The sequence below is a fragment of the Opisthorchis viverrini genome (assembly GCF_000715545.1).
Source record: "Opisthorchis viverrini unplaced genomic scaffold opera_v5_16, whole genome shotgun sequence".
NCBI lineage: Eukaryota > Metazoa > Platyhelminthes > Trematoda > Opisthorchiida > Opisthorchiidae > Opisthorchis > Opisthorchis viverrini.
This window is the reverse complement of record NW_008751672.1, coordinates 150526-163547: the sequence shown is the minus strand read 5'-3', so window position 1 is coordinate 163547 and position 13022 is coordinate 150526. Positions and strand designations below refer to the sequence as shown.

The window sequence follows — 13022 nt, the reverse complement described above, 5'->3', positions numbered from 1 at the left end:
TTACAATTTTCCGCTCGCAGGATCTGATATTTACTCTGATTGCCTGTCTTTGTGAATTCGAACTCTGTAATACTTGTGTAACGATGATGCTACTGATGGGGATGACATGCGAGTAATATATTTTCTCGTAAACCTGCTCTGCGCCTCTTGAAAAGTGAGATCTATTGCGGAATTTGTGGAGTTGCTTTGTAGCATTCGCTTGGATTTTAGCAACAGTCAATGAATATCCAGGAAATTTTAGGAAGGCGCGTTCAAGAGAAGATGGATGTTCAGTTTTTGTAAACAAGGTGCATGTGAGAGTTTCACTTCGCTGTCCAATAGTCTGTAACTATTCAGTTGGCATTTTCTAATAAATAACTCCGCAGCGAAGGCCTTCTTCCTTTCACTTGTAGAATTAAATAATTCTCAGTGAAATACGCATGAACCGACTTCATTCTCAAGGCACTGAGAATTACGAAACTTACTTTTTGGTTTGACATCGAGGCCCCAATGACATTCAAATCGGCTGATTACTACTTTTTGGCATGCTGTCACGACTTTATGGAAATTACGGAAGATTATCTGCTCTTGATGTTAGAAGCTACCCGGAAAACAGTGAACCTGTGGAATTTAATATTCCTTGCTACTAATGAGTAGGCAAAATGTTGTCTCTGTTTTCGGTAGTAAAAACTAGTTGGTCTGTTGGACGAAGATTGCGCGGGACGCTGGCTTAAAATGGAACTACCCCTTGAAGGCAGATTCGATATTACACGTTATAAACTTCTACACTGAATCCTGTGGACTAAACCTTACGTTTGACGTTCTCTTCCCTACTTCACTGTCTTTTATCCCTAGGATACCGAGGAACATGAATCTTACAGGGCGCGGACTGTGGAAAGTCGAGTTTTCTCCCTTCTTCAGATAGTTACCGCTGTATTCGGGTCCTTTGCTCACGGTGGGAATGATGTGAGGTAAGCAAAAAGGTCATTGATGAGCACTTCTCACTCCCACCTGGTTTCAACATCTAATTAAATAAGTGAACATAAAGTGCGCTTGCCTTTTTGACATTGAGGTTTTTACTTTATTGATTTTTATTGATTCTGGTTCATCCCAACCTTTCCTAGAAATCAAGGGCTTAATTATGTACCCTAATCCTGAATGACATGCGAACTATTATTAGGGTGAGCCGACATCGCAAATCTAATTGAGTGAAGCCCATTTGTCTTGTTTGTCTGATCGCTTCAATGTTGGGGTCAAGAATGAATTTCGACACTACCTGCAAAGTCTGGAGAGATTAGGATGCTGAAAATCCGTGACCGCCACTAGCCTAATTATAGTTCTTGTGGACCATATGTACTTTGTGCAAGGAATAAAATGGAAACCAGGGAACTCCTTAGTTCCTGTTTTCCCATAATCGCTGAAAATGCGGTCGAGGTGCATAGGAGTGGTAAAGTGTAACAGAGATTATTCACCACTACAGCCAAGCACCGGGCCGTTTAATGCTATTTTCACCACCACTTCAAATGCGATATCTATGCGATAACGTATTGTAACTTGATTTTCAGTTATCTATCTCCAGTAGAAAATAATTATACAATCGCAGATTTGAGGAGCGGGCGACAAATCTGAGCCTGAGTGAAGTAATGAACTTTCTCAAGTGTCAAATCTCTACGTCTACATTCACAGTATCATCTTCTTCCTTAAGTCTAAGTTTGGGTTCTCCGATTCCCCAGAATTCATCGTGTTCTATGTCGTACGAAACCCCGTTGCACTTCAGTTGTTATACCGTATAGAACACTGATTTTGCTTCCTTTGGGGGAACCACAAGTCCGTCCTTTCAGCATTACCTTTTGTCGCTCGTTTCAGTAATGCCATTGGGCCTTTGATTGGTCTTTGGATTGTCGGTGTCACTCAGACGGTTAATTCCAAAATGCCCATTCCCTTATGGATCCTCATCTATGGAGGATTTGGTATAGCTATTGGACTCTGGATATGGGGTCGCCGCGTAATACAGACACTGGGTGAAGATTTGACTCAGATCACACCGTCTACGTAAGTCGTATTAGTTCCGTCCCTAATGTCGTTATTCAGCAATGCAATCTGCAGTTAAGCTTTGATTGAAATTATTAATACAGTAGTCTATAAACGACATCACTGTGGGTAAAGAGGTTTTTCAACTTTCCGTGTATATAGCCTCTACTGTTTCGAAAAGCCTGTGTAGAATGTGCTGTGGAATGTCCAAATGGACACTAGATGAATTTTCGTTTGTCAGAGCACCGCATTCACCAGCAGCCAACTCGGAAGTTGTTCAAATTGAGAAGCCTATCCAGTCCTGAAGTGGCTCCACGGTCAATGGTTCATCTGGTCGCAACCCAACTCGGTCTGTTAGGCCAGTTAGTGCCAGGACTATGGTTAAGGCTAAGAGAACTCTGACTTCTAAGCTCCATCCATGAAACACGGACTAAAAAAAACTAGGCACACATTACAGTAAATCGCTGGTTACTCTAGTATCTTTATATGGTACAAAATGGATGTTAATGGCACGTTCAGCGTAAAAATCGCCAAAGACATAAATGACTCCATAAAACTAGGTAACGAAAGACACCTGATCTCTCCTGGGAACGGAGATATCATCCCCAGTGTGGTCGCATAGTCCGTTCTGATCTTGACTCTTCAGAGAAAGGACTTTTCTTCGGATGAGGGACTACTACGGTGATTCCCGTGCAGGTCCTGCGGGTTCAGTAAACTTGTGTTTGTTCATTGCAGCAAAAAGTATTCTGGGGAAATACGGAATTCTGAACAGCTGTCGCAGTCGAAACAACTTCTCATGGATTACACTGCGTTTTGTGAAGCCATGTGTTGAAACTTAGTGGATAACCAGATTAGTGAGAATCGTGATCGATACGTTCTAGTCGTCTGTGAGACAAATGCTTCCACTCTGGACAAGCAACCTAAATATTTCAAACGTGTGCTTCAAGAACCCCAGGATAAAGTTTTCTAAACCACTTAATCATCGCCGACAGCATGAAATCAATGTTCAACACCGATGCTTCACTGTCGTACAACTATGGTTTATTTGAGAAAATAAAGGTGGACGGGGAAGGGACTTGGTACTATATTAGCACAATCATTCTGAGTTGCCTACACCTCCAAATATTCACTTAGGCAAGTTTAGGTGTGATCAAAATAGCTACTACACGTTACACAACTCGAAATTCGTTCTTACTGAAAAAAACATGAAATAGGTCATACATTTCAACCGCTTCTTGAAACGAACCCGGTGAGGTCATGGAATTTTCACTGGCCGTGTAATCCTTCGTTTGAAGTGTGTGCCCCATAACAATCCTCATGAGTAGCAACTGCTGAGAATGCTGGTAGCTCAAGTAACTTAGATGCTCATCGGTTCCGGTCTCTAAGCTGGGTAACTTAAGAGTGAAAGTGCCCTCACCAATCGAGGTGACCTTATCAATATGTTGTCAGGGAACGGAACAGAGTGTAGCTATGGGTCAGTGGTTGTGTATTGAGTAGCGTAGGTTAATATATATCCTGCTAGCCGGAGTTAATCCTTGATCACAGTTGGTTTTTCAGTCTGGCAGTTCTATTGGTTAGTCTGTTATCATGGTCTTGATTGGTCGATGACCGTGTACCTTTGAGCTTGATCGCTTCTGCTCTCGTCCTCCCGTCGATGCTGTGATGACCTCTTTCTTCGACTACTCAGGATTCCACTTTGTGACCTTTGTTGATCAACGAGTTTGCTAATCCGATAGTCGTCTGTTTTTGAGTATTTTTGTGATGTTTTACCTTTGTACGTTTTGGATGGATGTATTTCAACTAGTCGGTTGACCGAATTCGTCATGCAATACCAGAAATCTCCTTCCTTGTTTCGTGTCTCCGCGTGCCAACATACTGTTTGCGCTTCTCAGATTGAATATGTGGCCTTCTTGGTCGTCATGTATGGATATCAATGTTTGAGAGTCCTCTGTGATGATGATCGCGCTGTGTCTTTGTCCTCGTACATATTATTTCCTGCTGGTTTCTTCAACACAGAATATTTTGCAGTTGCTGCACTTGATTCGGTATATCATATCGTTTCTTTTGGTTTGCCAGTGATGTCCTTTGTTCTTGAAATCAGTTTTTATGAAGCGACGTTCGGCTTTGGGCTGCAATAATTTCTTTCTGACCTAAACACCTGATTGTAAGCTCAGATGTAATCTTAGCTCACAGAATATCTACCATTGTGTTCGCTTGTCCTTGCTTTTACTGTTGTTTTGACACCTTCCTCAAGTTCCTCTCAACAATATTCCTCGGATATTCATTGTTCTGGAATACTCCGGAGAGATCTTTGTCTTTCTTCTTTCTCAGTTGTGTGGTGCTGTAATATATCTCTGCGCTCTGGAATACGGCTTGAAGGCTGCCCGTCTTGTGGTCTAGTGGATAGTTCCTATTGTATTGCGGTATTTTATTCGTGTGTTCATTTTCGGTATACGAAAGCATCCCATGCACCTTTCTATTCTCTTAAACGTCCAGCTGTTGTAGTCGGTTGTCTCTTTCAGATTCAGTTGTAAACATAGTATTGTTTTTCGAAAGTAATATTATGTACTGATATTCTTTTCGTGACAACATGAGTGTCATCTACGTAACGGACCAATAACTTCAGATTGACAGTCGGTAATATTGCACACTCTGCTTTTTACATTACGACTTCAGCAATATTTCTTCATGTGGAAATCCCATCGCAGTCCCTTTCAGTTGTTGATGTAATAATCCGTCATAGTCAAAATATGTATCCACGGGGAAGTCCAAAAAACTGTAGAAACTTCCGGATTTCATGGTTTTCATCGTGTTTTTGGATTCTTCCGAAGCAATATCGTCATTGTGTCTCCGGCCAGCTTGTGGGTGATTTAGGTGAATATTCATGTGACGTCAAACGAAAGCATGACTTCGTCATCCTTTTAATTGACGTCCGATAGTTTGCATAGAAATCGGCCAGTATTTTTGGTTGTTTGTTCCAACCCGGTAAAAGGGCATTTAACTCTCATCCAAAAGTCTCTAGTTAATTTAAAAATGGAGTTTCCGGAAGTGAGTTGATTTGTCCAGTTGGACTTTCTACTTTGTATACTTTTGGTAGCTTGTATGATTGCGCAATATTGGTGTCATAGGCTTTGATTCCCATCATTTCGTGTGTGTTTTGGTGTTTCTGAGAGTCATGTTGATTAGACAGATGAGTTTTTGAAGTGGGGTCACGACTGATTGACCTGTGGATAGACGTGCCACTTGGCAGTTTCGGGTCGTTCCAACGTACATCGCTTTGTTTGCTGCCACTGTCTTTTCCCATCGGTAACATTACGATTGTTTTATCCGTTTGTAAGCTTCTGTGTGCGCTTCGTACTTGTTCGAAAATTGGTTGTTTTTTCTCCGTATGACCATCAGTAAGATTGTTTGTCAGATCTGTTTTTGAAACTCAACGGACATTCTAGTTGTTTTCAAAGCGTATTTCAAGCTGACTAAGTGATCATTGTGGTACGTGTGCTTGGATTTGAAGTTCAGTCCTTTAATTGAAAGTTTTTGTTCCGTTGTACTCAGTTGGCGACTTGGTTAGTTTCTGATTCAATCGTCGCACGGGTGGGTCAAACTAGACGTGCGACTGTCCAATACACAAACAGGAATATTTAAAAACAGACGACTGTCGAATTAGCAAACTCGTTGGAGTCAGATCAGCGAAGATCACAAAGTGGAATCCTGAGTATTCGAAGAAAGAAGTCGTCCCAGTACCGACGGGAGGACGAGAGGAGGAGCGACCAAGTTCAAAGATAAACGGTCACGGACCAATCAAGACCACGACAACAGACCAACCAATAGAACTGCCAGACTGAAAAACCAACGGTGATCAATGATTAGCTCCGGCTAGCAGGACATAATTGACCTACATGCACCACGATTCAAGGCACAACCACTGACTCATAGCTACACTTCACTCCGTGCCCTGACAACATGTCGATTACTGATGAATTCCCTGCAATCAGCTTACCAACGAACGTTCCCGAGTTTTTACCAGCAATTGTGATACGTCCATAAGGGGAGGGATATTCAGTTCAAGTGAAAAAATTTCAACAAAACGGTTTCCATTTGTATGTTTTATTCACTACAACCACACTTTAAAACCGTTGATTGTTATGCGCCGACGATTCCATGATGTTGCGGAAGCAAGCATTCTTAAAGAGCCATGGTAACCTGTAACCGGTCAACTCACTGAAATGCAATCAATCGGGCCTGTCTATTGACCGTAACTGAATCCTCTTTGTCCAATCTCAACCTGGCCCCAAATTCACACAAAGGACTATTCGACTGTGGTCAATTTGATGGCGCACTGTATCAGACAACTTGGTGACAGCGTTTTCATGCTCTTTCCGAATGCGAACCGGAAAAGTCTAAAGGATGCTGTTTTCAGTCCCATATTGTTGAATCATCAAACTTTTATATAGCAATCTCATCTTTTTTCACTAGCCTACTCGAAAAACCTGCGGTTTTCTATGGTAAAACTATAATTTCGTAACCACTAGGTTGTTTGAAGACGAGTTGACAACTGCGAAAAGCAAAGTTGCATGCTCTGTGAGACGCAACGCTCAGAGCGTAGCAATGAACAGCAAAATCTGACTGACAGCTTATGAGTCGGCGATCTCGATTCATCTAGTAGTCTGCAGTATCACCCTTTCTCAATGAAGCACAACTCAGAGGAGTATTCTGAGAAGAGATACATTTTCAGTGAGCCAAAAAGATCGTACATATTTCCCATCAAGTGGTCCTGAATATTTTCTCGAAACATCCTGTGAAAAGCTTCAGTGCATCTCAAAGTAAGAGAGTGTAGCACATCCCCAACAGTGGAACTTGGTTTGGAGCCTACTCATTCTGCTTGGAAATACCCAGAAGTCTGATAATTGTGTTGTATTGCATGTTTGTTAAGTGTCGAGTAAAAATCACTTTCATCGATGTTTCTGAACAATCGGTAGCATTTCGCAGCCATATGTATATCACCAACAGAAAACAAATTTGGGTCTGGGTAAATGATTAACTCCTTGCCAGCATTCTCACTCAATAACACATCTGTTCCTCTACCTAAAGCGTTTTTTCAAGGGGTGAGTTGCGAGTGTGGTCGGCACTTCAGTCAGCGTTTTTCGAGCTACTGATTTGCTGCATATTCTTGCGCCTATTTTACTTCATACAGAATATGCGTTGCAGAAGCTAATCTGAGATCAACCAAAGAAATACTCCATCTATGCACTTGGTCAGTTTTCTAGTAATCATCTTCGTTTTAACTTTTATCGAATGACCAGGGTCATATACGTGAGGCGCTGGCGTGAAAAACAAAGATACGTAGCCGAATTCCTCAGCGCGCTGACATTCACCAGAAGAATACCTAACTTCTCATCGTTATGCTCACTCTTTTGTCTATCAGAGCCATACACATGCGAGAAAGTTGGGGGTAAATTTGTCGTCCTTGACCGTTGGCGTTAACGTGTTGACGAAGAGAATTTCATTCCCCGGGTAGCCCGAGAAAACACGTATCAAGTAACTAAAGTCAAGAATTCTCATCAACTCTGTGGATGGTGTCACGTAAACGAGATTAAAATATTGTTTACTTTGCGCTGGTGCGTGACACTTTAGAGCTCAGATTCAGGAATGAAACTATTCGATGTCCATTGGCCATGCATGGTAGTGACCCATTGGTGTTACGGCAGTGAAGATCGGTGCTGAACACTGAAGTCATGCTGTCGATGATGATAATAGCTATTCATGGTCAGCTTTGGACCACGTGGCGTTTGAAAGTGAATATAGAGTTGTGAGTAGATGTGTAATTTGTACTGACTAATTCCTTAGTCACACACACACACACTCAGGAGTCCACTTACTTGTTAATTTGCTCATCTACTTGCTAACCTACTCCTTATTTCCTCTGTTAACTGCTTGTTTGCTCACTTATTGTGAATTCGGCCATCAGAGGTGCGAGAATAAACTGGTTTCACAGTTGTAACGACTCTCAGCCAGACAGCACGACTGTAAATGACAGAGCTTTTGCATTTACCGATTCCTTGTTGGTCTCAGTAGTGTCTGGTGTGGCTAGCTTGTGAAACTAGGCGTTTTGTTGCGTGTCCGTTGATCACCGACACTAGAAATGCTCCGGAGTACGCAACTGTTAAACTTTCACAAAGAAAGTAACTTTTATCCCAGATACATTTTCTGTTCGAAGCTTCTTGATCGTGAGCATAAAATTTTGTTTCTGTAGAAGGCAATATGATTATATTCTCTTTAGGATTTTTAGGGACAGAAATGTAGTTGACAGAAGGCATACTGCGCTTGATTGGAGTTTTCTCTCCTCCTGGTATTAAGCGGGCGCCTGAAAGTTACTCTCTGTGCCACGCCAGTTGTGACACATTGTTTTAAATCTGAATTATTTTTGGCCAGCGAGTGCAACAGATTTACTGGAGTTCACTCAAAGGTCTTTACCAGTAGCCAGCTGTTCCACTAGGTCCTTGAGAGCTAATCCTGGACGGAATTTATCCACGTAAACTTTGTCTACAGTAGGGTTTTTTGGAAAGGCTTTTGTGATTAAATTCTGTGCTGCATTCATAATGCACTGTCAACCCTTTTTCAACTTTCAATTTAGCGGCGTTTGCATTGAAATCGGCGCGGCCCTAACGGTGTTGATTGCCAGTAAGGTCGGATTGCCCATCTCCACAACGCATTGTAAAGTTGGGTCGGTGGTGGGTGTCGGGAGAGCGAAAGGGCGAGACAGAGTTAATTGGGGAATATTTCGAAATATTCTGATTGCATGGTTGGTCACCGTTCCAGCATCCGGTCTCTTGTCCGCCCTACTCATGTACGGATTCAATTTTCTCGTTTAAATGGATGAGCTGCCTGAGCAACGTTCAAATTCACTCTGCCACATTCTCCTTCTACGGTGAACAGAATTTTGTGTCATTTTTTATGATTAACTGGTTACAGAATATTTCAGAGTGAAAAAACCTGTTTTCTAGTCACATCCCTGGCCTATGAAACAGTGACTGTGTATCGAGTTGACCAAATATTTTCGGATGGAATAGCCCATGTATCCACTCACAAAAGTGCTTCCTCAAATCTCGCCCAGTCTGTGCGATTTACTGTCATAAATATTGTACAGAATTGCACTTACCCCCGTATACTTGTTTGCTCATGCAACACTTGAATTGACATTGATAATTTTGTTACGTGATCTATTTTGATTACCTTACCCTTGCCCAGTCACCCGTAACTTCACTGATTACAATATCGTACAAACGGAAATCGTCTTAAAACGTCACAGACTAATCTCAAAATGTCTCCAGTACTGACAAATGTGCAAATAAGTTCACACGGTTACTTAGAACATGAAAATCTAGACTACATTGTAAGCAGTAGTGTGTTTTCTGATTCATATCTATTGTGGTGAGAATAGTAGATAAAATAGGAGTGATTACCCATCCGGATGTTGTCCTAATCTGTCCAGGTGAAAACGCCGTGAGAAGACGACTGTTGACACTGACAGACAGTCTTCTGCTGGCGCTGGACAACACATATTCTTTCCAAATTGCAGGGGTGCAACAAAGATAACGCACGTGATGGTTGTGGTCACACGTCCAGCCAGCCAGGAGCTTCTCGACTATTTACACAGCCTGTTCTACTGCGTGAACAGACCCCTCGCCAAATAATAACACCAAGCATATTTGGTTGGACAGATGAAGTTTGAGGCCGAATGCGAATGTATTCATACGTCAAACACGCAAGAAGAAACATGTGGTCAACCATAGAGGTAACTTAGCGAACAAACCAACGACCGTGCGGCTAATTGTTGCACGTTTTTTGCAACTCTCATCCATTTGTCGGCTAGTTGTTGACAAGCTGATAACCTAAGAGGTCCACACTTATGTTATGACTGATCGTGCGGCCGGTCCGCTCAGTCTAGTAGTTATTTAACCGATGACGGTTCACCACATCCCATGGCAACTAAGAATCATCGTCTTTACATTTCATTTCAGGAACATCATGCAAATTGTTATTCTCAGAGCACTGTTTCAGTGTGCTCCACTTCTAATCATTGCGCTGAGAAGATACCTCAGTCAAACTAGCCACTGAAACGAGCACGAATGGATTCGGTCAGTTTTTTGATCATCTAAAGTTCACGTATAGAAAGCGAGAAGGTTCTCGGTTGTTAAATGTGAGGCAACAATTGCGAAGAGTTACACTGTACACAGCTTTCTGGTCTGGTCAGGCCGTCAAAGATAGCTAGTCCAGGTCATCCTTGTTGGAAAAAATCATTCAGACTCGGTCGTTGTCTTCAGAGGCAAATTTAAACCAGTGAAATTGGCATGTTGGTGACCGTAACAAATGATGCGCGTGATCTAAGCATAAAAAACCAAGTCTGAAAGTACGCTCGTACAAGGCGTTGGGACAGTCACCAAAGTGGCTACTTACCCGGTCTGTATAAAAAGTGAGAAAGCATCTCTCCAGTCGTAACTTTCACAGACGGCTTTTCATCCGTTTACAAGTAGAAAACACTACATATCTTATCAAACCGTTGGTGATTGTGGTAATCAGGTAACTGGATATGCATGTCCTAAGCTTTCGTTTACCCGGAATAAGCAATAAACTCGTACTTCAAACTAGATTTTCCATACATGAAATGTGTTAACTTCCTCGTTTTCTTCTGATTTTTTAGTCAGTGTTTTTTGCTTTTTTGCTGAAGTGAACGAAACTCTTCTACCCACAGCTTCGAACAACAAACAACCGTAGCGTGTGTTAGCAAGGTCCATTATATCCGGCCCCATATCCTGTGTTCTTTTCCGTGTGTATTGGATAATCGAAAGGTTGCCACAATGTAATGTGATATTGGTAGACAGTGGCGTGGGATATAGGGCAAATCTACTGACGTAAGTGATTCATCTAGAGTGTCGGTTGGCTTCCGTGCTCACCACAATCAGACCGATGGGTCACCTTATAAAAAAATAACTTTTGCTGGCGGCTCCGCTTCACCGTACCAGCCTAAGTCACAAAATTATCAACACGCCTTTCACTCTGCAACTAAAGTCCACCAAAAACAGACTTTGAGATTTACGTAGCCTGTTTTGCTTTGTAACATACCCAACGGGAGATGACAACTATGATTGGTGAAACTGAATGAATTGGGTCAATCGGTGAAAAGTACCCATTTGTAGACTACTTTGGTATGAACGAGGAACTCAGCTGGAAAACTTGTCTGGGATATCTTTCGTCTGAATGTGTTACAGAAAGGCCGCCTCATGCATTTGTTATAGAACGATATTCGGGGTTTAATGTACTACTCATTTGGTTGCTGAATAGATTCAGTTGAGTTCCTTGTTCCCAACAAATCAATCTGCAAATCATCGTCGTTGGCAGTATAAAACCATTGTTTACCCCTGATGATTCACTGCTTTAATTTGATTGTGGGTGGTTTCAAGATCTTGATGTTCAAAATATTGCTGTAAACTCTGGAACTACGCCGACCAAACGAGTCTCAAGAAGGACCTAACTGGCTGGCGGTGTCCGGAACCTTATGAGTGATGTGTCAGCAAGAAGATTAGAATGACGTTGATGTTTTGCTTAATACACACGTCACGTCTAGGCAACTGACTCCCTATCACATGTCGATCTGGTTGATTCAAGCACCGCGGATCAGATTTATTACGCCGACTATACACACACTACTCAACACTCAATTATCATGATATGCATCAGAACTCTAACCGATATACCATGCCTTTCACAAAACTGGGCGCCTCGGTCACTCTTTGCAAAAGGTAAAGATTAGGGCTGAGTTACTCTTTTAGAGAGTGCTGGTTTACCATCTTCAGTTGAGCTGATGTTTCTCGTACAGTTCACTTGTACACTCGTGCATCTATGCACATAGGTCTTGGGATTAGGGATGGATAGTGTACATCATAATTCGAACCAAAATTGGCTCGAGCATTTCCAGTGGTGAAAAGGCGTGCATTTCAGTTCACGCCCGACTTGCTCCTAAAAGCGCCTAATGATACTCGATTTTTCTTAGACCAGCAGAATAACAGGCAGACTTACACATGAAGAAACAGTATCGACGTGTGTCAACTCGAATCTTCTCCAACGACGTTAAACGGAAAACTCTTGTCATCAAAATCACACACTGCATAACATCACACTTGCACCATGGCCCGAATGCCTAAATTGTTACAGATTACACTTTCGATGGTCGTATGGTGAGTAGCCCAATTCTCGCGATTGATTTCAAAATGGAGAAGAAATTTTGACGACCTTTTCTGAATACCTCATTTTGGTGGCCTCAGGTAGACGTATGTACATTCCAGAATACCAGATTAAGTTTGAGGCAAATATTATAAGCTTGATCAACGAGTTGTTTCTTTTCAGGGGGGAATCTTTCCTGCATAGTTTCTAAATTTTGAAAACACCAGCTTTATAATCGAATTAGAAGAAAGTACTTAGAGTGTGTTTCTGCTATTAGTGCCAGAAAGTGTGACCAAATTGAGGTTTTGGCTGACTTCGGTTGTCGTATCCGCAATGTGTGGCACAAGCGCAGATCAAGCCTATCTGCCTGCCGACAGGTCACCAGCAATGGACACTTTCCTCTAAAAAGTGCAGTTGAAGACGAGGATAAATGCACTTACTTGCAGACAATTTCGGTTCTGAAACCCAGTTTAAATTCTCTTTTATGAAGTTTTCACTACAAAACGATTTTCACACTCTTGAAAACTGCTCCGCTAGTCGAAGCCTTCAGAGAATTTCAGACAAATTCCATCGCTGTCTAGGGACGAAATGCAGTTTGTGTGACTCATTCTAGTCATGGTCAAAAGGGCAAACTTGTCTTTGGTTAGTACATTGCCTGTCAGCATAAAAGTCAAAGGTATCTGGGGATAAAGGTAGCTCATAAAGCTTACTATGGGTCCTTCACTGAAAACCCTGTCTGATCACCTGCTGAGTCTCGAACCAACAATAACTGAGCATCCGAGGGAATAGTTTTT

General features: G+C 42.0%; 1 protein-coding gene across 1 annotated transcript in view; it reads left to right on the top strand.

Moving 5' to 3' along the window:
- T265_12798 (hypothetical protein) overlaps positions 1-9301 on the top strand; it is a gene marked incomplete at both ends in the record, with an annotated part of 44725 nt that extends 35424 nt beyond the window's left edge. Inside the window, 3 exons of the mRNA XM_009165576.1 lie at positions 835-950; positions 1846-2031; positions 8642-9301. Coding sequence (XP_009163840.1) covers positions 835-950; positions 1846-2031; positions 8642-8879 — 540 coding nt within the window. The remainder of the gene's footprint in view (positions 1-834; positions 951-1845; positions 2032-8641) is intronic.
- Positions 9302-13022: the final 3721 nt, after the last annotated feature.